General features: G+C 34.5%; 16 protein-coding genes across 16 annotated transcripts; 7 read left to right on the forward strand and 9 right to left on the reverse strand.

Moving 5' to 3' along the window:
- Positions 1-116: 116 nt before the first annotated feature.
- Positions 117-4,191, reverse strand: EIN_430370 (canalicular multispecific organic anion transporter, putative; the record flags this gene model as incomplete). The annotated part of the gene is made up of 2 exons (XM_004261954.1): positions 117-1,377; positions 1,421-4,191. 2 exons carry the CDS (start codon positions 4,189-4,191, stop codon positions 117-119), a joined length of 4,032 nt encoding a protein of 1,343 aa, XP_004262002.1.
- Positions 4,192-5,531: 1,340 nt separating this feature from the next.
- Positions 5,532-6,648, reverse strand: EIN_430380 (hypothetical protein; the record flags this gene model as incomplete). The annotated part of the gene is made up of 4 exons (XM_004261955.1): positions 5,532-5,678; positions 5,761-6,063; positions 6,108-6,416; positions 6,508-6,648. 4 exons carry the CDS (start codon positions 6,646-6,648, stop codon positions 5,532-5,534), a joined length of 900 nt encoding a protein of 299 aa, XP_004262003.1.
- Positions 6,649-6,871: 223 nt separating this feature from the next.
- Positions 6,872-8,521, reverse strand: EIN_430390 (pumilio domain containing protein C4G8.03C, putative; the record flags this gene model as incomplete). Its single annotated transcript, XM_004261956.1, has 1 exon — positions 6,872-8,521. The coding sequence occupies one exon, from the start codon at positions 8,519-8,521 to the stop codon at positions 6,872-6,874; it is 1,650 nt and encodes a 549-aa protein (XP_004262004.1).
- A 657-nt stretch (positions 8,522-9,178) lies between these two features.
- EIN_430400 (small nuclear ribonucleoprotein G, putative) lies at positions 9,179-9,614 on the forward strand (the record flags this gene model as incomplete). The annotated part of the gene is made up of 2 exons (XM_004261957.1): positions 9,179-9,382; positions 9,552-9,614. The coding sequence occupies 2 exons, from the start codon at positions 9,179-9,181 to the stop codon at positions 9,612-9,614; spliced, it is 267 nt and encodes an 88-aa protein (XP_004262005.1).
- Positions 9,615-11,391: 1,777 nt separating this feature from the next.
- EIN_430410 (hypothetical protein) lies at positions 11,392-12,891 on the forward strand (the record flags this gene model as incomplete). The annotated part of the gene is made up of 2 exons (XM_004261958.1): positions 11,392-11,663; positions 11,742-12,891. 2 exons carry the CDS (start codon positions 11,392-11,394, stop codon positions 12,889-12,891), a joined length of 1,422 nt encoding a protein of 473 aa, XP_004262006.1.
- Positions 12,892-13,523: 632 nt separating this feature from the next.
- Positions 13,524-14,243, forward strand: EIN_430420 (phosphatidylcholine transfer protein, putative; the record flags this gene model as incomplete). Its single annotated transcript, XM_004261959.1, has 1 exon — positions 13,524-14,243. The coding sequence occupies one exon, from the start codon at positions 13,524-13,526 to the stop codon at positions 14,241-14,243; it is 720 nt and encodes a 239-aa protein (XP_004262007.1).
- Positions 14,244-14,397: 154 nt separating this feature from the next.
- EIN_430430 (hypothetical protein) lies at positions 14,398-15,406 on the reverse strand (the record flags this gene model as incomplete). The annotated part of the gene is made up of 2 exons (XM_004261960.1): positions 14,398-15,233; positions 15,280-15,406. 2 exons carry the CDS (start codon positions 15,404-15,406, stop codon positions 14,398-14,400), a joined length of 963 nt encoding a protein of 320 aa, XP_004262008.1.
- Positions 15,407-15,726: 320 nt separating this feature from the next.
- Positions 15,727-16,824, forward strand: EIN_430440 (WD repeat domain phosphoinositide-interacting protein, putative; the record flags this gene model as incomplete). The annotated part of the gene is made up of 2 exons (XM_004261961.1): positions 15,727-15,913; positions 16,007-16,824. 2 exons carry the CDS (start codon positions 15,727-15,729, stop codon positions 16,822-16,824), a joined length of 1,005 nt encoding a protein of 334 aa, XP_004262009.1.
- A 77-nt stretch (positions 16,825-16,901) lies between these two features.
- Positions 16,902-17,522, reverse strand: EIN_430450 (n6-DNA-methyltransferase, putative; the record flags this gene model as incomplete). Its single annotated transcript, XM_004261962.1, has 1 exon — positions 16,902-17,522. One exon carries the CDS (start codon positions 17,520-17,522, stop codon positions 16,902-16,904), a length of 621 nt encoding a protein of 206 aa, XP_004262010.1.
- A 285-nt stretch (positions 17,523-17,807) lies between these two features.
- Positions 17,808-18,671, reverse strand: EIN_430460 (60S ribosomal protein L7A-1, putative; the record flags this gene model as incomplete). The annotated part of the gene is made up of 1 exon (XM_004261963.1): positions 17,808-18,671. The coding sequence occupies one exon, from the start codon at positions 18,669-18,671 to the stop codon at positions 17,808-17,810; it is 864 nt and encodes a 287-aa protein (XP_004262011.1).
- A 462-nt stretch (positions 18,672-19,133) lies between these two features.
- On the forward strand, positions 19,134-19,859 carry EIN_430470 (hypothetical protein; the record flags this gene model as incomplete). The annotated part of the gene is made up of 1 exon (XM_004261964.1): positions 19,134-19,859. The coding sequence occupies one exon, from the start codon at positions 19,134-19,136 to the stop codon at positions 19,857-19,859; it is 726 nt and encodes a 241-aa protein (XP_004262012.1).
- A 591-nt stretch (positions 19,860-20,450) lies between these two features.
- Positions 20,451-21,398, forward strand: EIN_430480 (hypothetical protein; the record flags this gene model as incomplete). The annotated part of the gene is made up of 1 exon (XM_004261965.1): positions 20,451-21,398. The coding sequence occupies one exon, from the start codon at positions 20,451-20,453 to the stop codon at positions 21,396-21,398; it is 948 nt and encodes a 315-aa protein (XP_004262013.1).
- Positions 21,399-21,462: 64 nt separating this feature from the next.
- EIN_430490 (hypothetical protein) lies at positions 21,463-22,245 on the reverse strand (the record flags this gene model as incomplete). The annotated part of the gene is made up of 1 exon (XM_004261966.1): positions 21,463-22,245. One exon carries the CDS (start codon positions 22,243-22,245, stop codon positions 21,463-21,465), a length of 783 nt encoding a protein of 260 aa, XP_004262014.1.
- A 206-nt stretch (positions 22,246-22,451) lies between these two features.
- On the forward strand, positions 22,452-23,249 carry EIN_430500 (40S ribosomal protein S3A, putative; the record flags this gene model as incomplete). The annotated part of the gene is made up of 1 exon (XM_004261967.1): positions 22,452-23,249. One exon carries the CDS (start codon positions 22,452-22,454, stop codon positions 23,247-23,249), a length of 798 nt encoding a protein of 265 aa, XP_004262015.1.
- Positions 23,250-23,314: 65 nt separating this feature from the next.
- EIN_430510 (hypothetical protein) lies at positions 23,315-24,589 on the reverse strand (the record flags this gene model as incomplete). Its single annotated transcript, XM_004261968.1, has 1 exon — positions 23,315-24,589. One exon carries the CDS (start codon positions 24,587-24,589, stop codon positions 23,315-23,317), a length of 1,275 nt encoding a protein of 424 aa, XP_004262016.1.
- A 721-nt stretch (positions 24,590-25,310) lies between these two features.
- On the reverse strand, positions 25,311-26,669 carry EIN_430520 (sam/hd domain protein, putative; the record flags this gene model as incomplete). Its single annotated transcript, XM_004261969.1, has 1 exon — positions 25,311-26,669. The coding sequence occupies one exon, from the start codon at positions 26,667-26,669 to the stop codon at positions 25,311-25,313; it is 1,359 nt and encodes a 452-aa protein (XP_004262017.1).
- Between the last annotated feature and the right edge of the window lie 570 nt (positions 26,670-27,239).

The raw sequence follows: 27,239 nt of genomic DNA on the forward strand, positions 1-27,239 counted from the left end.
TATTATTATAAAAGTACTAATAAGTAGTATATAACAATAAATTTATGAACTTCAAAATAACGAGTGTATTATATAAAATAATAGTAAATATAAATGAATTAAATAACAAATAATCTTCATTCCATTGATGAAGAGGAATCAGTAAACTTCTCAACATTCGGCCTTGATAACAATTGAGCACCAGAGTTGTTTCGTTCAGAAGTGTGTTGGAATTGAATAGGTGAAGCTCTAGTAGAATCATTAGCAAGTAAATTGACCTTTATCTTTGGACTTAAAGATACAGAATTGTCTTTGTCAGATTTAGATGAACTTGAAGAAGATAGAGAGGACGTTGAAGAGGACATGATAATTTTCTTGGTATGAGCAAGTCTACGTAACTCTTCCACACAACCAGATTGTTGTACAAGTCCATGAAAGAGTGTGTCTTTCTCTTTAATTAAATTAAGTGGAGTGTCCATTTCTTTTAATTTTCCTTTATCAAAGACCATCACTTTATTTGAGTCCATAATAGTCTGTAATCTATGTGCTACAGTGATCACAGTAATGTCTTTAAAGTTCCTTCTGACCATCATTTGAATATTTCTATCTGTTTGAATATCTATATTAGCAGTTGCTTCGTCCATAATTAAGATCTTAGAATTTTTCAATAATGCTCGAGCTAAACAAATTAACTGTCTTTGACCCAAAGAGAAGTTGTCACCACCTTCTGTCACAACATCATCAAGTTGATTTGTTGATTCGACCATTAAAAGTACTTTTCGTAATTTGTCATCGTCCATTTGGTTCCATGGATCCAAATTGTCTCTTACAGTACCACTAAATAGTGTGGCTTCCTGTGGTAATATACACATTTTCTTCCTCAAGATATCAAGAGGAATTGTAGAGATGTCGATTCCATCAACAAATATTTTACCGGAGTACGCTTCTTCTATTCTAAAAAGTCCAGCCATCAAAGTGGACTTCCCACTCCCCGTTCGACCAACAACACCAACTTTGGCTTTTGCTACTATTTTGGCATTAATCCCTTTCAAAACCATGGGAAGTCCTCTTCGATATCTAAATTTGAAATCAGAGAATTCAACAGAACCCGTTGATGGCCAGGAAGGTGGAGGGTTATGATATTTGTCTTTGACACTCTCAGACTCTTCAGCTCTCAATTTCTTGAGCTGCAAGACTCTTTCTGTTGACTGCATGTTTGTCTCAATTTCAATGATGGACATAGCAAAGACATTGACGGTTGATGGAATGTTACATATGTTTGTCAGAGCAGTACCTGCAAGGGAAGGTTCCATTGACTTTTGCAACTTGGTAATGACCAATACTGTGACTGTTACAAAACAAATGAAGACTCCCAACCAATCCATTCTTTGGAGCATCCTATTTGTTATTGAATTACAAGGTATTAGAAGTTTCAACAAACCAGTATTTAGCCATTTTAGTAAGGTAGAGAGACGTTGTGTTATTCTTAATCTTCTCTATAAGTTTATCTTTGAACTGTTCTTGTCCATTTGAAGATCTTATAGTGGAAAGGCCAAGTAAAGTCTGATCGTAGTGAACAAAGATAGGAGCTCGTGTTATACCTTCAAGTCTCTGTAACTCGATGATTGGTTTGGAAACAAAGATGTAAAGACAAACGAAGATGATGGCAATGACCAACACTAATATAACCAAGTAGATAGATGCCTTACAAATAGTGATAGCTACTATTACAATAGTAGTTATATTAACAATTAAAGGCTCACTGGTTGGTGGTATAGTGAAGTCGACGTTCTGGAAATCTCTTGAAAAGTAATTGATAATTCTTCCCATTGGTGTCACATCGAAGAATCCCAACTTGCACTTTAACAACTTGTGAATCAAATTCTTGTGAAGTCGTACAGACACTATTAAACAGAAAAGAATGATTGCTTCTTCAGTCAAGAAGATACCCGCTATGTCTCCAACAAATGAATAAGCAAAGATGTTGAAAAGTCCTTTGTCGCCTTGTGGAGCTCCTTTTAGTGGTCGAATAGACTTCCCCCACTTAGTGAGATAAGTGTTGTAGAAGTAAAGTGCACAAATTCTACCCGCCAAGCACAACCACATTATGAAGAACATCAAGAGGGAACCAGACTTGATATATTGCCAATACACATGTAATGGTACTCTTCCTATTTCTCTTGTCTCTTCTCTTGTTTTTGTACCTGAAGCGTCTGAAGTGATGATTTCTTCTTCTTGTTCTTCTTCTTTTTGAATCTTCTTACTCAGTGTCTTCACAAATTGGGACGCTGGGATATTCGACTTCTTGAGCTCTTCTAATGAACCATTAAATACCATTTGGTTCTTGTCAATAACAAGAATCCTGTCTGCCTTCTCTAAGAAGTACGTCTGGTTGGTTACAACAATTCTGGTCTTCTTTGCTAAATGCTTTTGAATGGCATTTTCAAAGATATAAGTCCCAACTTTGAAATCAACTGCACTGAGGGGGTCGTCGAGTAAAATGATGTCTTTGGGGTCGTATAAAGCACGCGCGATATTCACTCGTTGTCGTTGCCCTCCAGATAAGTTGGCACCTTTCTCTGCGATCACATAAGCATCACCTCCTACTAAAGAATCGATGTCAGTTGCTAAACAAGCATCATATACTGCACTCTGATACTGTTTCTTATCATAAGAAGTCAAGAAGCAGATGTTCTCTCTGACTGACGCATTCATCATCCAAGGCGTCTGGCTTGTGTAAGTGATCTTTCCATTGATTACAGTGTCTCCTTGTGTCTTTTCCAACTCATTTAGAAGTGACAATAAGAATGAACTCTTACCACCTCCTACACTACCAAGAACACAGACTAATTCACCTTTCTTGATCTTTAATTCATCACAGGCAAATGCAGTTTCGTTATTAGGGAAACTGTAATTGACTCGACTCATTTCAACTGCATATTCACTTTTACTTGCAGTCGAAGTGATTGGGACCAATTCCGGAGTTGTCAAAAATTTGTTGATTCTTTTTAAAGAAACATTCAAACAAGTGATATTAGCCATACCAATACCAACTGTTCTTATTGGAATTCTTATAGAATTGAACAGTGCAATTGAAGTGACAACAATTGGTAAAGTAATTGCGGCTTCTGAATATACCATAGCTACAAACATTAAAACTGCCATCATCGGTCCAACATCAATAGTGAAAGTAAAGAACATTGCTCTAAAGAATCCAGTGAAGTACAAGAACACTATTTCCCAATTTCTGTATTTGTTCACTTTATCTTCTAAAGGCTTTTCCCATCTATTGTACTTGATGAATTTGATATTTCGTAATATTTCATTGAAGAATGAAAGTCTCTTATCTTTAGACGCAACAAACTTGTTATAGAAGAATGTGTTGACACGTCCATAGCACAAATTAACTATTAAGAAGAAAGCTAATACTACTAGAGGAACATATACCCACTTACCGACATAATATCCCATAAAAGAGTATAACACAATAAACATAGGCGGTGACGCAATACCCGTCATAAAGTACTCTAAATTGGATAAGAAAGTAGAAGAGTCATTTGACATCAAGTTGACCAATCTTCCAGGTTCTGCTATTCCTGCTGCATTCAATTTAAGTGCTTTCTCATAGATGACACCAATCAATCCATTTCGTATTCTTAGGGAAGTGGTGAACATAAACTTCTTAGCACATTCACTTGATGAACATGCTATCATTTGAAAACAAAATGTTAAGAAGATAAAAAGTATTCCAGTGCTCTTGGGAGCATCTTCTTTATTTAGCCACTTTGTAATGAACTGGCATTCCAATGGAAATGCAATTGAAAACAAGTCGTAGATGGCAACCATTAAGTACATGAATAAAAATCTCTTCCATTCGCGTTTTAAAATCACTTTACCTATTGACGGATTCTTGTTGAGACTCTGCTTCTTCCATTCAGATTTGTAGTACTCAACTTCGTCTTCGACATTCAAATTTTTAGAAACAGGATTCATGTCTTTCACTGTCAAATTCCCTTTTTGGCCTTTCATTATCTGCTTCATAGCCATTCGAAATAAAATTGTTTTAAAAACATTTTTGAATGTGTTTTGAGACTTCTCGTTCTCAATCACGTCAGTACTTTCAAAGTAAGCATCTTCTTCTGTTGATGAAGAAGAAGTTTCAACTGACTCACTGAAGAGCTCAATTTCTTTGGTGCTCTTGTTCAAGGTCATGGTGATATCAAAAAAGATTAGTTTACCCTTTATATAATACTTTTAAAGGTTTTCAAAAAGATCAAAAAGTGGGACATTTTTTTAAACTGTTAATATTGCTTTCTTCCCAATTTAGTAATGTTTTTAATTATTTGAATAATATCGAATTATAATTATGATTTTCAAAACTTTAACACTTGTTTTTTTTATATCTTTACATACAAACTCCTTGTTTTCTTGGTTTTGTATAAGATTCACTCCGTGAATCTTTTTGTTTGTTCATTTTTTTGAACAATCATCAAAAATTAAAAATTATAAATAATTTTTAAAAAATACTATTATTTATGGTTTTTATATAATATAACTTTAGTTATTCAACTTAATTATAAATATACAAAAGTGTGTGTTATTAAAAACTTCAAAAAAGTGAATGTTTCATTAGATATTTTGGGAAAAATAATCGAATAGTATAATTATTAATAATTATTCATTTCAAATGATAAAACCAATTAATTGTTAATTTAAATTGTATTTTAAAATTTTTTAATAATAATTTGCAAATTTTTAATTGTATTTATTTTAATGGTAAATTTTATTATAATAAGTTATTTTATTTTTTTTAATTTTTAAAAATAAAATAAAAATAAAAAGTTCAAAAAAATGAAATAAATTGTCGTTTGTAAAAATCAAATTTGTCCATTTTTTAGTATAAATTATACATATTATGGTTTTGTTGTTAAAAACTCAAAACTAACATGGATTGTTATGTCAAAATTATTTGAATTGTGTTTTTTTTGAAAAATAAATAATTGTTTTAAATACAAATAAAAAACCATACTCTTTATATTTTTTTAGATTTAAAATATAGTTTGTTATTTCACAACAACAAATAATAGTGGCAAAAACTTATACAAACAAACTACAAAACATGTTGAAGAATCGATCAATTAGCTATAACAGCATCTTTTTTAATTTAAATGTCAAAAAATAAACATTGGAAGAAGTTCACCATTATTATAATGGTTGTCTAGTTTGATTGTTATGTATTTTTAAATTTCAAATAACCATTTACAACACAAAAGTTATAGCAACGAGTTTGTAATTTAACATTGTTAAACAATTTATTTGAATTTTTTTGTGAAATTTTGTTTTATAGATACAAACTCATCTTTTGTAATTTGTACAACTTAAACAGTTTTAAAATGTTTTGAAAGCTATTTTACTCAATAAAGACAAATAACTCAAAATGACAAATTCTATTATAATAATTTATTTTATTATAAAACATAGAGTTTGTTTTGTCCTTCATTTATAGTGTTATGTATAGTTTAAATACTATAAATTATTATTTTGATTTTGCATTATTTTGGAGCGGTCACCAGTATTTTCATAATTCTGTCCTTCTTCACCAAGAAGCGCATTCCCTTCATATTTTCAAGCGAGTAAAATTTATTTTCAAAATCCGTCTTTTCGAGTGCAAATGTGTAGCTTTTCTCCTGTGAGCTCCACTTCATGTGAATTCAATAAACTTTATAATGAAACAGATACAACTCATCAAGTAAAATGAATTGAATTTTAATAACAACAAACGTCGTCACGATATGAAATAACCCTTTTGTCGTTGCTACAAATGAACCAATGACACTGCGCAAACACATTAAAGCAATCATCGCTAATATCATTAGTGTGAAGAACATATCCAATAACAACAAATAAAGTGTTAAATAACACTTCAATACCGCGATCGAAGTACTCCCATATTACTATTCCATCTTGTCTGCTGACATTCTGTGTGTCTCCAAAAATAGAACGTACCTCACTTACAGTTGCTCCTATAGCAAGATGCGATTTGTCGACATTGTCTCCAATCGCAAATGAAAGGACATTGTCCTTCTATGTGTCACTCTTTTTATTAAGAAATGAACGAACCAACAAACAACTAAAACATCTTTAGAAGAAGGAAACTCAATCAGTTTAGTTGGTTGAATGACTTGATTGTCACTCGACATTTGTATTTCTTGAATATACTGCCCGTTTTGTTTCATAATGATTTCCGGATTTTTAGTCAAATCAAATTTGAAGTCTTCAACAACGCCTTTACCTGAAGAAGAAATGTAATACTTCTCTTTCGTTTTTTTGATACTTGGATTCAAGACAGTGACTCGTGTTAAACACTGAGAATTGTCAAAATCAAAAATTAAATTCAAATTAGACACCGTTTTTGATGAGTATGTCGCTTTATATTTCTACCTATTAATACTAAACCAGTCGTTTTAATAGATATAGTTTTATAGTTTTATAATAAAATAAATAAGTTATTATAATATAAAAACAAACTCCTTCTTCCTCTACTATCGTCTCGACTAACTTTTTCATGTTTCTCATCATTTTAACTACATGGAACATTGGCATCCCCATAAACATTCCATCGATTATAGCGCAACGGAAATTGATGAATATTTGTTCTTCTTCTTCCATTCTTTTTTTTTCAAGTTCATTTTCGTCATTTTTCTTTTGAAATGGGAAAAAAATGATTGAAAGTAATTCAAATAAAACATTTTTTATTTTTAATTAACTATCATTCTAGATATCTAGTTATTGAAATAATTAATAACTTATTACTATTAATACTAATATACAAGATAGCATCTAAAATATATGACTAACCATAACATAACCCTATTCACCACGAAAACATAAATCATAAATGGACATTGTAAACTGATTCGAGCAAATTCAAAATGTGTTTAGTGTACGACACCTTTTTGAGCAGCGCGATGTTTGGCTTAATGAACCCTTCGACGATCTTCTCTCTATCCACATCATTAACCGCCTCGATAATTTTCTGAACCACATAATTTGCGAATTGGTCCTGCATCATTTTGACTATCCCATCGTTGACATAGATCTCTTCAAGTATCTGTGCGCGTTCGTTCTGTGTTGCGTGCTTAAAACATTTCTCTATGACATTTGAAGAGTACTTTCCCATTGAGAGTCTGACTATATTTCCTTTTAATTTGGTTAAGATGATATGTCTGTCGTTGTCATACCCTCTCTCCAGTACATTCTGCACAACATAATTCCCATATTGGTCTTCCGTCAGATTCAACGACTGTGGTTCGATGATCTTTAATAAGTCGACTACACAGTCGTAGTCGACACTTTCTATTACCCTTTGAACTACTCGACACCCATATGGATGTCTACAACATTCTAACACTATCCCATTCAACGCCTTGACTACATCCATCACCATACTTCTATCCCCCTTTTCTACGCATTTCTGAATGACATGATTCCCATTCTGGTCTTCTATGCATTGGACTAAATGTCCTCGCAATTCTTCAAAAAGAAGTTTGCGGTCTTTCATTGCAGCATACTCCACAGCCTTTTGGACGACTCGACACCCATACATGTGCAATGTCAAGCGCAAAACATTGTTTTTCATTTGCGCGGGAACAGCGTGACGACTCTCGGGGACAAATTCAAGTGCCTTTTGGATCACGTAGTTTGCAAACAAGTCGGCAGAGAGCTCGACAATATGACTTTGAATAGCTCGCCAAATCGTCAGTCGTTCATCCGCAGTCCCCTTTTCGATATTTTGTTGGACACTACGACTGCCGTGGTGTTCTTTACTCATCGCAACATAGTCAGCGGGAGCGTTTTGTTCCATTTGGTACATATAAGTGTTTTGGAAGGGCATTGTGTAGTTTGGTACAGGGTATCCAAAGGTATTATAAGTGTTCTGATAATAGTTCTCGTCGCTCTCTTCCTCACCGCTCGACACATTCGAGTCGTTGTCCGACGTGTTATTCGAGCTATTTGAATTCTCACTGTTGTCCTCCTCACTCTCCTCCTCGTCCGATGAATTTTGGGAGGACACGTCATCACTTTCTTCCCGTTCGTCGATGTCGTCGTCAAGGGGCTTTTCCCCGCGTGGCGCGTAATTTTCTTGATTGTGAGGTTGTGAGGAGTCTTGGTGTTCTTCTGGGTTAGGGTTGTCTCCAGTGTCTGTCTTTTGAGTCTCTTCTTTAAGGCGAGAGTTACTGTTCTTGAGATCACTGATGATATTGGTGAAGTCGAAGGTTTGTTTGTAAGCCTTTTTTAATACCGCCTCATACCCCTTCGGTAAGTTCCAAGCAAATAACGGTTTGGGCAAACGAGGGTCTGGTGGCTTCTGTTGGAAATATAGAATGTGATAGTCCGGATGCGCCCTATACGCCTGCTTCTCTAACTCTTCTAATGTTAACACCTCAGAAGCACCTGTGCGATCAACTTGTGGCGGCGCAGACGTCGATCGCGATTCGTTGAACAGCAGGCGCTGAACAATGTCTTGTGGGGCGTTTGCCATGAATTAACACCTATCTTTTCGTGTTCCTCCAATGGAACACTTACCACAATCAATTCTCTTTCTAGTTTCTTATCTGGTTTCATTTACTAGACAGTATAATTCATCTAGTCGGGTGTGGCTGGTGGATTTTAGTATGGTTTAGTTGAAAGTAAAATTTATTATTATTATTCTAAAAAGAAAAGTGGATTATCTTTTCAATTTTGAGAAGAATTTTTTAGGCGAAAAACTTATTTTTTCAGAGGAACAAGTTTACCAAGAATTGAAATTAGAATGAAAAGTGATTGGTTAATAGATTATTAATTTAGACTTATAAATACATTTACTATTAATATTAATTTGTAGGGTTATAAGTTTATTGTATAGAATAGTTGTAAATAATATAAATCACTGCACTTTTTCAAGTTTACTTGTTTCAAAACGTTTATTAAAAACAAATATTATAATTTGTTATTTAAAATATAGTAAATTTGTAATTGAACTTACTAATGTTTAGTAGTTTTTATTAATAGAGTTGAATTTATTAAATAATAATTCAATTATAAAATTATAATAAAAGATATATTTATAATGGTTTATATTATATTGTAAAATAAATAATAAATGTATAATATTAATAACATTTTTTTTGTCATTACAATCTCAAAAAAAAGACGTGTGATGGACAAAAAGAAAGTCGATTTTGAAAAGCCGAAACCTGAGTTGAAACATTATATGGAAAAACGAATCTATGTCAAAATTCATTGTAACAGAGCGATCATAGGAGTATTGCGTGGGTTTGATGAGTATTTAAATCTTGTTTTGGACGACGCGTTTGACGCCTCACACCCAGAAAATCCACAAAAAATCCAACTCGGTCAAATAGTTTGTGTTTAAAATAACATTTTAAATAACATTTTAAATAACATTTTAAATAACATTTTAAATAACATTTTAAATAACATTTTAAATAACATTTTAAATAACATTTTAAATAACATTTTAAATAACATTTTAAATAACATTTTAAGTAACATTTTAAATAACATAGTAGTTAATACGTGGAAACTCAGTACTGTCACTTGAGACTGTCGACCCGGTTCAACACAAAAACTAAATGATTGTTACACACTGGTTGCGTGTTATGTTATCTGCTCTTTTTTGTTGAGTATGTGAAGAGAGTGCAAATAAAGTTAAAATTACACAAGTTTAATAAAAAATATAGTTATTTAATTAAAAAAATAAAGTTATTTATCGACTTCGATACGAACGAAGTAGTATGTGATTGAAAAGAGTGAAAAAAGAAAGGAAAGTGACAAGTTGAGAGTTTTTGTTGTGATCTTTATTTTCGAAATTGTCAAAGTGAGTAAAAATGTTGTGAAGTTTGGTTATGCTTTGAGGTTAAAAATGTTACCTCGAAAGTGAAAACTAAAGTTGTTTGTGTTCTTGTGAAATACTTTAGACAACAACAAATTAACTTGTGATATCTTTCTAACAACAAAATCACAAACAATCTCTTTAAATATAATTTTAGAAAAACAAGTAATTTTTTGAAACATAAATTATTTTATAGTTATGTCATTTAAAATACTATAATCAAATAAAAAAAATATGTATTATAATGTTATTATATAAATTGCTATATTAATTATACTTATAAATTAATTAATTTAATTCTAATTGATTTTTTATTACATATATCGGATCAAAATATAAATCTAATAAAGAAACAATACAAACTATTAATTTATTATTTTTTAACAACAAAAAAAAGTATGAAGACAATCGAAAACCACAAAATAATATAAATATGTTGTATATTTTATGGTTTTGAATGAATATTAATTAAATATAGTTAATCTACTTATTAACTAAAATAGCAAAAAAAAAGAAGAAAGGAAAATTGATTCTAAAAAGAAAAATCAAAAAATCTTTTATTAATAATCTCAACTTAAAACAAGAGATAGGCATATACGGTTTTTAGTTCTTTATGAAACGTCAAAATAATAATTAAAACCGAATTGGCACTTTCATATTTTGGTTAATAATTTAATTAATTACATCAGTTTTAACAATAATTTGTATAAGATTGGAAAATCTGTCAAATGACTTTAAAAATGAAAAACCAAGAATTATTTTTTTCTTTTGGACACCAAGTTAACTTTTTTTAGATGTTTTGTATAATTTGAACAAAAATTATTTTGTTACATTAACAATAGTATAATTATAATACAATAAATAATATTATATAATACAAATAAAATAAGGTGTAGTTCTGCGAAAAATTTACCATTATTTATTATTGTTGTCGAAATTATCGATATAGTAAAAAAAGACTGAAAATGCCATTAATACTTAAACAAAAAAATAAAATGTTAAGATGATAATCCCAAAAATGAGTATTCAAAGGTTACTCCCCGCGATTTAAAAGCAAAACGACTAAGATACAAAACTAAAGTCTTTTTTGGGTATTGCAAATAATGACGAAATACTTTTAGAAAGAACAGAAGCTTCTCACCTTAAAACAAGTATAGTTTCATGCTGTTAGTTTCTGCTTTCTCACAGAAAATTTTGGCTTTCTTTGACCAAAATCGCGAAAACAACGAATCGATCATTCATCAGGTAACAATCCCATCAATTAGCACAAAATGAACGGAAGTAACCTCTAATCGCCAAAATGAACTAAAAAGAACCATAATGTTATTATAACATTTAGAAATCAAAAAGAGATTGACATGATGTTGGAATAATATTTCTTCACTATATTGTCAATGAGGATTCTTCTACCATTTTTCATCTTAGAACGTATAAAAATAGAGCCTGTTTAACTTCTGTTCTTCCTTTTACTCCTGTGATTGGATTGCTTATCAGCCCAACTCAAACTGAATTTTCAAATGCCTCTAATTGAACTAAACAAATCGACATCTTCACTCCGGCCGTTTGAATACGAGTGTTGGGCCGAGAAAGTCGGTGGGTCGATTAAGACTTGGAAGAAGCGTCTCTTCATTTTGAAAGACAATCGGCTGTGGTACTTTGAAGGGAAGAATGATCAATGCGCGAAGGGGTATATAGACATTAATATTGGGACGAAGGTGTATGACATCTCCGGGTCCAAAGTCGCGAAGAAGAAGAGTAATGCCTTAGCGATCGAGCCCATCGAACAGAAGTTTGTTGAATAGTTCATTAATTAACAATTAACTATTGTAAATTAATAATAACTTATTAATAAAATATTAATAACTAGAGACCATCGTGTATATGTCGTAATCTTCTATACGCAATCCGATTACACCAACATATTCACTCGTCTCCAGAAATTAATAGAACCCCCCAAACAAGAATCTCCACGAAGTGTTGTATTACCCACTCGTAACTTACCGTTGTATCATCCACCAGTACAATTACAACAACGAGACGGCTTCTCCCCGATTTCCGTCTTCGGGAATGTCGCGCAGTTTGCGGGCAACCCCCACGGCATTTCAAATTGTCAGGAACTAGTTCAAACGATCGGGTGGATAGTTAAGGATGACGACGCGATGAATTATTGGAAGTATTGGCTTGAATCGTTACCGAGTAAACACTCGAATCCTCCTTTATATCCAGATACTGAAGTCAATTATATGCTTCAGATCTCATGTAATATCACGCACACCAAATGGGAAGCTTACGGATCACAGCGAGTGATGATCAAACCCATTGCGAGTTATTTGTATAGTGTCGAAGCCCCCGACAAAGAGGTGGAAGCCATCGATAACTATGGATTGTTAACGAAACCAAAAGTTATAGGTAATTATATTAATACAACTAGTTCATTTGGGATGGACGAGGGGTGGTTCTTCCCAGGCCTCTTTGAGTTATACGTCCTCAAGAAGATGCAAAGTGGGCCTGATATGGACAAACTTCTGCAATGGTTAAATAACAGTCAGATCACACACGCAATCCAAATTGGAAAGGAAATGGTCACCGACCCTTCATTTCGACCATCCTGTTTCCAATTTGTGCTCGAAGGAAATACCACGACACGCGTGAATCGTGTGGTGTCTCTCTTTACAACCTTCGGACTCCAAGAAGTGCCGGTTGAGATCTTAGACGTGTTAAGAAATTTGGGACAGTTATACACCTATTTAGTAATTAGCGTCTCAATCACTCAAATCGGTATTCAAAGAGTCGGCATTATGATCCCCGACCCAACAGCAGAGATAGTTAGAAGCTTCTTAAAGTCAGACTCGACATACAAACAGACAGCTCTTGTCCATGAGGAAATGCTGGATAACCCAGATATAGCTGTCAAATTTGTCGAATATTCATATTTGAGAGAGGGATTTGGAAGAGGAAAGTTCACGGAGGGAAGTGAGGTGATGGTCCACTATTTCCTCGGGAGTGAACTTCCTTGATTTGTATTTCAGTGTTTTTTATTTTAATGTTGTACTACTAAATTATGGTAAAATAACTATTGATATATAATACAAAAAGCTGTTTTTCTAGGATTGTTATATAGTAACATTTTAATTTTATTAATTATAAATTTCTGATGAAGTTTTAAGAGACAAAATTGATTAAGTGAATTTGAGAGAATCAGATATGATTGGAATAAATGGTGATGATAATTCTTCAATGCCGAAAAAAGAAAACAGTTTATAAAATAATAGTAAAAATTATCAATTATTGTTATTAATTATTATAAATTATTAATATTATTATTCAAAAGTAATAAAGTTTTTATCACATGAAAAAACAAACAAATGAACGATAAAGTGGAATTTAATTCAAAAATTGTTATAAAAAGTCGATTTGGGCACAAAAAAAGGAGAAATAATCATTTTTTTCATCATCAAAAAATAATTCCAAAACGAAAAATAATCGATTGATATCTTTTCTTTAAATTTCAATACTTTTTCGTATTATAAAAATAAAGTTAAATTAACTATTATTTTAAATGTATTTTACTATATACGTTAGAAATTAGTTAATTTTTTTATTATTGCATGAATTGGCTTTGTGATTAATAATTTATGGTAATGATGAAATGAGCAACAAGAGAAGAAAGAAATGGTGTTTAAGCTTGGAAAAACTAAGAAGAAACAAAATGAAGCCGTTCACAGACGCAGAGTTTGAAGAGTTCAAGACAATGTGTATATCGGACGACGGGTGGACTTTAGCCAACCACGATGATATCAACACTGGATACACCACCCAGACCGAAAACTCGTCGACGCTCCGGATGAAGTTGAAGTCCAAGTTGTTTGAGCCGTTTTCTATTAATTTAGTCTTTGACATGTTGAGCGACCCACAGTTCAGAGCGGAGTGGGACGGAAACATTTTAGAAAGAAAGACCATCGACACCATTGATGAGCACAACGAGATAGACTACTACTCTGTCTCAATGCCAGTTGTGTCCAACAGAGACTTTTTGTACCAACGAGGATGGAAATACAACAAAGACGAATTTATTATTATGAATAAGTCCGTTGTTGACCAAAGAGCACCAGAAGTCAGCGGAATTGTCAGAGCAAATATCCGCATTTCAGGATATATGGTCAGAATCGAGGATGGAAAGTGTAAATTGTATTATATTGCGCACAACGACTGGAACGGATGGATCCCGAGTTTTATATTCAACACGTTTGGACCGTCGTTCTGCCCGTCTGTACTTAACAAAATGGCTGCGGGATGCAAGAAGTACGAGGATTGGTATAAACAACAAAAGCCGTATGAAAGACCATGGAAAAAGCTGATTGAAGTCTGAATGTTTTTTAACAGTAATTTACCATTATCATACTCCGTTTTATTTCAATGTTCACTTCACTCTTATCTATTAAGTTTATACGATTAAATAAATACAATTTCGTACTTTTTCATTGATAGTAAATAATAATAAATAAATCATAAATAACCAAAATCTACTCTAAACAATCAAACAAACAAAACGGTGTGCCTATAGTCTCCACAACGACAATTTCATTTGCTTCAACGCACTTGTATTTATCGACACTCCCGTCCTGGTGCAACACAACAAATTCTCCATTTCCAATAAATAAAATGTTCACACATGTTTGTTCGACTTTGATCTGTGCCACAGGAGCATCAACACTGGAGTACCATTTCGATTTTGCCTTTCCTTGGATATCAAAGATAGACACTAACAAGTCACTTGAGTAGACGAGAACGTATCTTTTGTCCGGGTCTATAGCGATGATCAGAACCTGAGCTGTTGTAAGTCCTCTTTGAAACTCCTTCACCTTCTCACCCCCACTAAGGTTCCAGAGACGGACCATAAGTCCCTCGACACTGGAAGAGCACAGCAGTGAAACTTGTCTATCTGTGGTGAAGTTAGTAACATTGTGTTTGTGGCATTTCAAAATTGTTTGTTTCATAGTTTGTAAATCACTCAGAACGATCTCCCCCATCTTCTTGTTAGGGAGGAGCAAGAGATTACTCTGCGCGTTATACTCCAAACACCCTCTTCCGTTGAAATCAGTCTCTATATTGATGATTTCGTTTGTCGCAAATTTGTATATTTTGACTTCCGTCTGAAAGACGATGAAGAGGATCTTTCGTGTCATTTTCAGGCGTAAGACCCGGGACGGAAAAGTCTCTTTAAACAGTTCTGCATTCTTTTTGTCGTCAAAGACTACAACGGTGCTATTCGATACATATGGGTTCTTCCCGCCCCCAGCAAATGAAATAACATTTGAATCGTCTAACACCGAAATCGCTCCAATACCCTTTCGAAACGCTTTTTGTTATTGTCAGTCTAGTTAGTGTAAAAAGAGACTTCAAACTCCGATTGAACACTTTCGTGAAGGTGCCGTTGTCCATTGAATATACCGCAAACCCATATGTCGTGCCAATGGCAATTCGGTCGCCTTTTTCGTTCACAGAGGTGCACAGAATTTTGAGCTCCTCCATCTGATTTATTTAGTTTCATTTATAGTAATTGAATAAGATCAACCTGAAATGATTCATATGGTATTTTTATTATTATAATAGTATTCTTGTTCCTATAAATATAACGGCATTAGAATGACTAAAAATAAAAGTACTTAAAAATAAAATGATACAACACATGAAAGCAATAAATCATATCCGGTAAAAATGTAATGACTTTGTAATGAAAAGTATCTGTTCCCGAGAAAACACAACAAAATGGAGTCCACTTCTTCCCACTTTTGTTGTTCTCATTTTCTCCTCAAAGGCTTTGTGGAAACTTTTAATCCACAAATCAGTGAATGACGTCAGACACACAGAAAATACTGTGCATCAGTTTTAACCAAGATTATTCATGCTTTGCTCTAGGCACTACACATGGATTTTCAGTCTATGGCATAGACCAAAATCATCTCAGAGAACGATTTAAACGCAATTTTAATGGGGGTGTTGGTATCATCGAGTTGTTGTATAAGTCAAATTTAGTTGGTTTGTTCATTTACTATTATTCTAGTACTTTATAATAATACCAATTGGTATTATTACGTTACTATAATTATTACAATAAAGAATAACACGCAGCTTTGGTTGGGGGCGGCCCACAACCAGTGTTTCCACCAACGAAATTGATCATATGGGATGACTACCAAAACAAGGGCATTGCAGAGTTAGAGTACGACACGCCTGTTCGTGCTGCACGATTGAAACGGGATATAATTGTTGTGGTTGTTGAAACAAATGTGTTTGTGTACGACTTCAGAAATTTGAACCTTCGGCAGACGTATAAGACGTGTCCAAATCCAAATGGGTTGGTTGCCGTCTCCTCTTCTGATAACAAAGTGATCGCATACCCGTCGATAGAAGACGGTAAAGTCGTTGTTACAAACTTAGAGACTAACACCTCAGTCACTATTGAAGCACACAAACACAACATCTCCGCTTTAAGTCTCTCGCCCGAGTCCAATATATTAGTGACTGCAAGTGTTGAAGGGACACTATTTAGAGTCTGGGACACGTTACGTGGCGACAAAATTGGCGAGTTCCGTCGTGGCAAGAATGCCGCAGTCATCTATTCCATCAACTTTTCACAAGACGGGAAGTTCATAGTGACAAACAGTAATCGCGGGACGGTACATGTGTATACCCTTCAGCAAGACGGTGATGTTGTCAACAAAGAGTCCACATTTGCCAAAATGGTACCAGGCTTCTCTGGGGTCTATGGGTGTTGTGAATGTTCCATACCTCCAGATATCTACACTGCAGTGTTTTTTGGTTGGCAGAATTCGTTGAACATGACAGTGATGGGAATAACTATAGATGGAGTGTTCACTAAATTCAGAGTAGAGAATGATAAAGGGCAACTTACTATGGTCTCCGATGAGTCTTCCCCTATTCTGTGACTTCTTTCTTCTTTGGTTCTTATTTACTAAAACAAATAGTTTTTTAATAGTATAAAAGATAAGTTTCTTAGTCGGAGTTAAAGAGCACACCGCGGAGTGAAGCGGACTATATAGAGCTTCTCTGTTTGAAGACCGACAGAGTCAATCACTTTGGGTGTTAAATAATGCTTTGCGGCCAATTCAAAAATCTCTTTGGGGTTGTTGTCTTGAACTAAAACAATGTAAGCAACACCCGTCGGCGTTAATATGTCCCAAAGCCTTTCAATGACACAATCGATTTTCTCACGACCGTCTTTCCCACCCGCCCAACTCAAAGCTATGTACGACGAGTGTAATTCCTCTTCCGGTGTAGGGACATATGGCGGATTGTAGATGAACAAGTCCACTGACTCGTCTCGTATCCCATCTAACAGCGACATTTTCAAAAAGTTTCCAGAGGGGTGAACTTGTTGTGCGCACGCCAGTGCAAATGGGTTGATGTCGCTCGACAGACTATAAAGAGATGGAATCAAGTGTTGGATGTGAGCCGAGACAATTCCACTCCCGCACCCTATTTCCAACGATACAGCAGGCTTTCTTTCTTTAATATATTCTATTTCGTTGGTGAGTGCGTCCATGAGTAGATAAGTGTCTACCTCTGGTTTATATACATTCTCCCAAGTGGACTGAGGAACACCAACTACTGGGTATTTCGACATATGTTCTCAAACTATAATTAATAGTTTCATTTTTTCTATAATTAATTAACTATAATTAATAATAATTTTTTTAATAATCAATAAAATATAATTAATAGTAATTTTTTAATAATTAATTAACTATAATTAATAGTAATTTTTTAACACTCGTAATTTTTCCACTTCCAAAAAAAATACAAATTCTAGAAACCCTAGAGGATTTGTGATCCCCTTCTATTTAAAGATAGCACGACGTTAAAGAAAGAGTTTCAAAAGAAAAAACGCCAAAATAAAATACCGATTGATTTAATTGGTCTTTTCAGCTTGGGCGGGTTGTGGAGCTTCTACAGGTACGGCGACGGTCAAAGCGGCCTGTTGTTTAGCCTTGTCAGCGGAGTCCTTGTCGAGTTTGGCTTGGAGTTTCATTTGTTTCTGGTTGTGTTTGAAGCCGTTGATTCTACCGCCGAACTCTCTGTACATGTGGACGTTATCGAAGTACAAAGACTTGACGTTTTCGACAAGAGCGTTGAAGGTAGCGGTGTCTTCCTTAGCGATGTCAGTAATAGCAAGGCAAGCGGCCGTCTTTTTGTGAATGATCTTACCGAGTCTAGCCTTTCCTTTAACGATGCAGTAAGGGACTTCGAGCTTCTTGCACAAGTAAGGCATGAACAAGACCATTTCGAGTGGGCAGACGTCGTGAGCGATGATGACCAATTTTGCTTGTTTCTTCTCGATCAACTTAGTGACCAAGTTCAATCCGGATTTGACAAATGGCTTCACAGCAGTGTTTTTGGTGACTTTTGGGGCCTTCTCCTTCTTAGCAAGTTTCTCTGCTAATTCCTTAGCTGCGGCTTTGATTCTTGCTCTCCTGACAGCACTCTCTTCTGGCTTAATATGATCCAAGACTTTGAATAATGAAAGAGCATTCTGTTTATCCAAAGTGTGGTTGTAGAAGATATTGACCGCTGGGGGGACTTTCAAACGCTTCATCAAAATTCTTTTCTCCTTCTGGACACGGACGTATCTTGGGAATTTAACATAACGGGACAAGTCACGCTTGTGTTGGACATTCCCCATCCCAAAGGTCTTTGGGGTGGACTTAATCAATGGATTCGCAATTTTGACGGCCTTCGTGCGCTTAGCCTTCTTTGTCACCTCCTTCCCTGACATCTCGACAAACTTATTAGTTAACCCTAATTCTTCAGATTTCAAAGATGTTGACATGTTACTATTGTTTACTATTACTTACTATTTATTTGGTTTTAAAGGGTCTTTAAGTTCTATTTTTGTTTTTACTTTATAGTTGTTATATGTTATTGTATTTCAAAATCTTCGCATCGATTCATGACTAACAGTCACGAAGAAAAGTGCTAGAGTAATGGATTCTACTCACTTGTGTGTGGATGTGAGATATCAATGCTGTTGAATGAATAAAGATATAATATATTGTATAGTAAATTGTGTTATATTTTTAATAAAATATATCGGCATTCAAAAAATAAAAAACAATGTTTTTTTACATGCTAGTATATATATTACCGATATACAATTGAATGTCCAAACTTCACAACTTCCTTTCAATTGTTTTAATCAATCAGAACTTCAACTATTTACTACTTGAATTTCGAGTTTATGGACACTTCGAAAATATCCGCCCAAATTACATGTCCGATTTGTATATCGCCTATTAAAGAATGCTGTGTCACCAAATGTGGTCATGCGTTTTGTAAGTCTTGTCTGGAAGAAGCTTTACATTTTAATCCCCGATGTCCATACTGTAATACGTCAATGTTGGTCACAGAATTCTATAGATTTTATCAATACGACTCACTTGTGTCGTTACTCATTCAATCACAAAACACCGTCGACCTTCCAACATCACCAAATTTGGACCAAAAAGTCGAAAAGGAAGAACCAAAAAACACAAAGCAAATGATTTCAATTAAAACTATTATCAACGACAAGACACGTGGAGAGCACTCCGAAACGGTTAACACTCCATGTGACTTAAATTCATTAATAAAAGATGATGTACTTGATAATAGTACTATTTCTCTTGCGCTTTCTTCAACCACTTTCCCATTCATTTTAACGCAACCTACAACACCTTTGTCAATCACTATATCATCGCAAATTAAAGAAAAGAAGTTATGTATTAGATATAGATTTGTAAAAGGAATGGTGGAAACATTTTACATTTGTCACACATGTAATGTGAAATTCATTTGCTCGTCTTGCGCAGAAACATGCCACGTGGGTCATGACATCGCCCTTCATCTTAAAATTCCTTGTTCTAATGCAGTGTGCTATTGTCAACGTTCAAAGGTAAAATGCCAACTCACACTCGACACTAAATAACTAAGAGTTGTATTAATAGGTTTTTTATTAAAAATTGTTTTCTATATGTCTCATATAAATAACTCATTAAAAATTAATAATTTGAATTGGTAAATTCATAGTTTTCGATTTAGAAATAGTTAATAACGATATTTAATCATTAATTTACTATTATTATTTATTATTTTTTCAAACCTATATTTATAATTCTTTACATAAATAGTTAATAATAATTAAGTAAAACTATTATAATTGTTTTGATAAATTAATAAATAAGTTACAACATTTTTTATTGTTTATTATAACTTTTAAATACGATTTTAATAAATATTAATTATATTATTAGTACAATAACAATCTAACAAATACCAACACAATAGTAAATGATATTATAAATATACTAGTAACATAATAAAATTTACTTCAATAAAAATATCGGTATTACAATGATTATAAAATCGATAAAACTACCGTTAATTCAATTAACAATTTTTTCAATAGGAGTGTAATTGAAATATTTTCAGTGTAGTGTTTTGTACAAAGAAGATCATAACAATAAAACAATAAACTGTAAAAAGGAACTCAACGAATTAAACAAACCAAGATCAATTAATGTCAACACAATCACAGTATAATAGAGTTACTGTACTCAAAAACTTTTACGAGAAGATGAACAGAGATCATTTAAAAGCGATAAAGACACCAAGTCCTCGACGAGTTAGAGTCAGAAGTCGTTCTAGTTCATCTCCCCTAAGAGGTCTTTTTCACCATAAATCTCAAAATTTAATCCAACAAACTCCACTTTTTTTAAATGGCGAATTGAACAACGAAAAATCCCAAACGAATTCAACCGAGTCCAAGAAACTCGAGCGTTCGACATCACTGAGCCCACAGCACAAGACGGATGACATTCTTTCTCTTGATGAAAACATCTTCAAATTACACGAGAAAGTCAAAGCACAGACAAAGATCAAAGCAAATGAAATGGTCGAGAAAGAACAAACTTTCAAGGAAAAGCCGAAAGGAAAAATTGCGACGAAAAAAGTGACTTCCGAGAAAGCAATTTCTATTAACATTTCGACGCACCCCGAATCTGACCCGCAACCTCACGACGATGTTCCAAAGGACATCAAAAAGACTGGCAAAGTCACGAAAAAGAAAATTGACTCAAAAAGTGTTGAAGAGGAGGCTGTCAAAGTGTCTGGTAAAGTATCCAAGAAAAAAGTCTCACATACATCCACTCAAGAAGAAGCAGAGACGTCATTTCCTGAGTACAAAAAGGCAACAGGGAAAGTGTGTAAGGTGGTAATAACTGAAGAAAGTCCACAAGAAGAGCGTCTCAGTGAAGACCCCCCAAAACAGAGTGGGAAAATAGCGAAGAAGAAAACAATTAAAATGATACGACAAGAGGTCAAGTCGTTATCCGACGACGAGTCGACGCCGGCACTCAAAAAGATCTTACGACGAAAAAAGCCAACTAAAGAGGAACTGAATTTCCACCGCTTTGAAATGGACTATTCGAAGTATAGTCTCCTCGATACCTCTGAAGAAATAGTGTGATTTAATTTGTCAATCTTTAGTGTGTTTACTGTTGTGAGAAGAAGAAGAGTAAAGCAACAATCAATCAGGCAGTAGTAAAGAAGTAGTCGATTGCCTTTAAGTCGATGAGTCTAAACAAGCCGAGGACATTACTAAAGTCTTCTGGTTGTATTTGACTCTTTTCAAAGATGTTGAAGAACGAGGACTTCTTGATTTTCACTAAATTGATCTTCCAATGGACTTTACCGACGGGGCGGAGCTTCCCAAAATTGATTGGTTCGTCGCCAGACTCGTTTTCTTTCCACTTCAAAGTCACTGAAAGAGTTTTGTTAGTGAAATATGGATTGTCGTCGAAGGTGAAAGTGACAGTCTTTCCCATTTGAATTAAGAACGTGGAGGTATCAAACATTGGTTGGTGAGTTGTCGTCTGTATGTTCGTCAAATAAGAGAACGCTATATAATCATCATCAGAAGGGGTGTACGACATAAAAAGACCAAGCTTATACAGCAACCGTACCCAGAAAAATGGAACACCACACTTTTCCACTGAAAGTGGTTCTGTGGCGTGCGGCGCGTCTGTTTGTTGAGCCACTTCTTCATTGTTTGTAACATCAACTTTCGTGTCTTTTTCTTGAACCAAAATTTGTGTCTTAGGTTCTTCCTTCTTTGTTTCGTGCAGTTCCGATTCCTCTAAAAATGGGGTGACTTTCCCAGTAATGATGTCTTGACGTCTATGATATAACAATCGAAGCATTTTCTCGTACTCAATTTCTAGACTGATTTGCTTCATCTTGAGTGTTGACTCGTGTTCCACAAATTTGCTATTAACTTTCTTCAGCAGTTCCTCGTTTTTATTCACCTCAGCCATTTACTTCTTTTTTAGTTATACGACTATTACACATAATCAAACTATATTTAATAATTAAATTACTATTCAAAAAGAAGTAGCACTAAACCCAGTAAAACTATATACATATTATAATTAAACTACAAAATCAATTAAAAAGAAAGTAAGTGCGGAAAATAGAAAAGAACTAAATAATTGAACAACCCTAGATCACTCCGTTCAGAAGGATGGCTACAGGCAAGAACAAGAAGTATAAGGCAGGAAACGTCAAGAAGGGCAACAAGCGTAAGATCGCTGAGCCATTTTCGAAGAAGGAGTGGTACAACGTGAAGGTCCCAAAGAACTTTAAGAGAAGAAATGTTGGACAAATTGTAGTCAACAAGACCACTGGTACAAAGGTTGCTTCAGACCAATTGAGAGGAAGAGTAGTCGAAGTCAATTTGGCCGACCTTATGGAAAGTGAGAAGTACGGAGCATACAACTACAAGTTCAGATGCGAGGACGTCAATGGAAAGGACTGCCTCATGGTCTTCCACTCATTGAAATTGACCACTGACAAACTTAGAAGCATCGTCAAGAAGTGGTGCACTTTGATCGAGACTTCTGTTGATGTCAAGACCACTGACGGAAACACCATCAGAGTCTTCTGCATTGGTTTCACCACTAGAAAACCAAGTCAGATCAAGAAGACTTCATATGCTAAAAAGGGACAAGCCAAACTTATTAGAAAGATCATGGGAGCCATCATCACTAAACAAGCCATCAATAAAGACTTGCCACAGTTCGTCGACTTCTTGAGAGAGCCAACTCTCACCCAAACCATCATCCAAAGAGCCGAAAAAATCTTCCCAATCGACAATGTCTACATCCGTAAGGTTAAGATCCTCAAGTCCGGTAAAATCGATTCTTTGAAACTCCTCGAACAACACCAAGACGCTAATGAAGTCGTCGAGTCCATCCCAGCTGAAGAACCAGTCGAAGAAGAAATCAAGGAGGTGGCCGAAGAAGAAGCTAAACAAGCCTAATCAGATTTTTTGAAATTGGGGTTTTGTTTCTATTTTTTGGACATTGCCATAGAAATAACTTTAATTTAAAATAATAATAGTATTGATACAACGAACACAAAAAGAAAGTTTGTGGGTGCAAAACTGGGTTGGACAAAGTCGACCGAGACTGGCGAGGAGAAAGTCATTTGCATTTTAGAGCGGAGGGAGGCCGGAGCACCGTGATAAGTTGGAGAAAAAAGTGTGTCAATGAGATAAGCGATTTTTGTAGTAATGGTTTGGCTCATTAAGTTCTCTTCTCTGATTTTCACAGTCAGCGTTTGGTTTTTTAGTGAAAAAGTCATCCTCTCCTTTTCGATACCCAAAACCGCGATGATGTTGAAAGATATTTGCTGCGCTGCTTCTGTCGTGTTTTTAACGTGTTCCAAACCAATTTTGATAACAATTTGAGCTGTCGACGCTTTTAGCGGAAAAGTACACAACCCACCCCTGGCAACAACGGCAAACCTTTTCCCAAATGGCGCCAAGAGGCGACCAAAAAGTGAGAGCTGCCTTTTGTTTGGAATGTACATTTCATCCAGTTTCATATAGTTTGCATTTGAAAGAGAAAACGAAGTAACAATCCCAACCCCAACAACTCCAACAACAGAAAAATCAGGCGAACCCACAAATAACCTGTCGCCAAAGAACAACAACGACTCTCCAAATTTTGACGAAAACCAGTCAACAGAGGAGAATGGTTGTTTAAGAATGTGGACAAGAATAACTCCTTCTGTTGTGTATTTGTAGACATAAACGATCCCCTTGTATTCATTCCCCATCGAAGAACCAACCGCAATTAAGTCACCAAAAACAGCCAAACTACACCCATAATTATCTCCTATGTCACTCTCTTTTGGGGATAGTGTTGCTCGAATTACAAACTCACCATTGATGTTGCCAACAATGTCAACAGTCCCCGTTTGCGTCCCAACAACAAGGATGCTCCCCGAAGATGCCAACCTGATTCCATACATTTGCGATGATGTGAATGATTTACTTATTAACGTTTGTGCAACATCAAATGAACTGTTTAAAAACACCACACTCCCATTCTTGGGGTTTCCAACAGCAATATAATCTCCAATGACTTTCATAGACACCCCAAATCCACTTTCGTTGAAACTATAACATTTCGTTTCATGTTTTGAAATTACTGAAAAATTACCTTCTCCGTCGCATGTGACCAATGAATTACCAAAAAACACAGCAGACATTGCTCCACTTTCTGTTCGAATAATTTCAGTCTGTGGGTTTTGTTGTACTACAGTCGCTTCAGTGTTGTTGATTATTACCAATTTTGTCCCATCACTGTCGACCATTGATATGGTTCCATAAATTGGTATATTTGAAGTGCATTCATTTACGCCTAATGCACCGAATATCAGCAGTAAAAACATATTATTTCTCTCATTTTTTGTCCTCTAATATCCCTTCTTTCTTCCATTCTCAATCTTATTCTTCAAATCCGAAATGAAAAACTATACCAATAGTAAATTAAATTAAAATTCAGAACATGATGAAAACACATAAATTATCCATTGCTTTACGATATAGTCGCTTCTGTTGGGAGGGGCATGTGTTGATTTCTTTCTTTTCGATTTTTGACGAAAAGTTTTGTGTAATGGACAACCTCAATAGCTATGGCCACAAACAGAACTATTCCGCAAACTAAGCAAATTACCCATATTGGACTCGGCTCTTCAACAACTGGAGAACAAGACATATTCGTTTTTCAGTTGTTTTTATTTCTGTTCGTTCTGCTCCCTTCATTTTTCTGGGTTGTTTTATAGTTGTTTTATAATTTTTTACTTTAGTTTTTTCAATAGTATAAATATTATGAAAAATAAAAATTATTATTTTTGAATAATAAAACTATTATTTTAAAATGAAATAATAATATAGTATAATAATATTATAAAAAAGCTACAGAAGTATTTAGTTTCAAATCAAACCATTATGACTAATTAATATAATTAGTTTAAAAAAATATATTTTTTTAGAAATGAAATTCAGATAACAAAACTAAAGAGAAAACACACATCAATCTAACAAGATTGAATTTTCGAGCTGTTCAGCTCCCACAAACTTTTCCACAGCGTTTTTGATATCCTCCATTTTTTCGGGAGATCGGGTGTAAATTCTTTTCCAATGGGTTTGTGTTTCTTTTGGATACAAAATTGAAGGAGTCATAAAGAAATAGTTTTTCGAGTCAAATGATTGGACAAATGCGATATTTTCCCAGTTATCTTTTCTTGCGACAGAAATAGTTTGGTTATTAACAATAATATCATTAGGTAATAGATTCTTGCCAAAGTTTGCCACTAGTTCTGGTGTTAATTTAGCGATCATTTCTTCATTTGCCTGAGTTTGTTTGATAGTTGTGACCAGCGGGTATAACTTTCCTCTATCAAGGAGTCGTGTCATTTCCTTTGCTTGTTTCAAATTTGGGTCTTTACTAAATCGGATTTGATTCAGAACTGAGTCGTCGAGTTGGATGAATGTATCCAGATCGTCTGGAGTCGCTTTGAGTGTTGGGATGTAATTAGCTGCTTGAATTAAGATATCGGATACTAACAACTCTGCAGACCCTGTTTCCTTACCGTTATAAAAGTTCTTATAAAGGGCGTATCGATTATTAAACAATTCTTCTAAGTCGTTTTTACAGTCTGTTAAGTAACAAATATTGTTATCTAAAATGACTGAATTTTGGATGATATTTTCGACTTTAAAACGTAAAGGGATGTTGAGGTGATATGAGTCCCGCCGAATGTAATCGAGTCGATCGACATCGATTCCATTACTTTCATTTGATACAATTTGACGCCGCCACTTCTTGGAGGAAGTTAAGTTGTTTAAGATAATCTCTTCAACGCCTCGGACTTCATCGGTGGTAAAGTCTATAGACTCGTCATCAACTATTTTCTTAAATAACTTGACAGACTGCTCTTCATGATTGAAGTGAATGCCTCGCGCTTTCATGACACCTTCGTAGACATGACTAAAGGGGCCATGACCTAAATCATGACATAATGCAGCTACTTCGATGGTTCGGTCGTCGGATTCATTCACAACATCCTCCCCAGTCGTTTGTTGTGTGGACACTACTTGGACGTAATTCAAGTGTTTCACCATCGAACGCGCTAATTCAGAAACACCTAAAGAATGCTCAAAACGTGTGTGAGTAGCAGAACTGACCACAAAGTCCATTGCTCCTAATTGTTTGATTCGTCGAAGACGTTGGAAAGCGTCAGTGTAGACAATTTTCTCTGATAAGTCTGACGGCTTAGGTTGGCAGAAATTGTTGTCGCGCATCAAAGAAGATCTTCTTTTTATCAAGTGAGGAGTCTCAAAACATTCTTCGTGTTTTTTTGGGGTTCCTATAGGAGGAGTGCTTGACATGAGTGAACAAAGGTATATAAATTGTCAGTTTTCATATACCTTTTTATTTCTTTTTTAAAGTACTTTTCTTTGTTTCTTATATGGAGAGAAAACCAATTTTTTAGAGGGGTATGACCGGAATAGGGCTTTCGAAAACGTCAATATTATTCGATGAATAAAAAAGTTATTATAGTTATAGCTTTTTACTAAAATGAGTATTGGATGAATATAATTATTTTAACGGAATGATTTACGATAAAATACTTATAAAAGTGGTACTTAAAAACAATTACTACCGATATAAAATACCACTTATTCAACAAAAAACTTTTTCGAATTGAAAGAGTTTAACTTAGGTAGTTTTCAATATAAAATGTATTAAAAATTAAATATATTGAAACTAAAGAACGAATTATAAATCATTACGATGTGTTAAATAATAATAATACAATGAGTCTGAATATACCCAGACTCACCCCATGAATAACACAAGAATTATCAACAATTTAATAATCATCACCACTGAGTGAATAGTATCAAATAACAGGGACTGGTAAGGTAAATATTCGTTTGCACTTAGTTTTACTCTTA

The sequence above is a fragment of the Entamoeba invadens genome, assembly GCF_000330505.1.
Source record: "Entamoeba invadens IP1 unplaced genomic scaffold scaff_1105074726713, whole genome shotgun sequence".
NCBI lineage: Eukaryota > Evosea > Mastigamoebida > Endamoebidae > Entamoeba > Entamoeba invadens.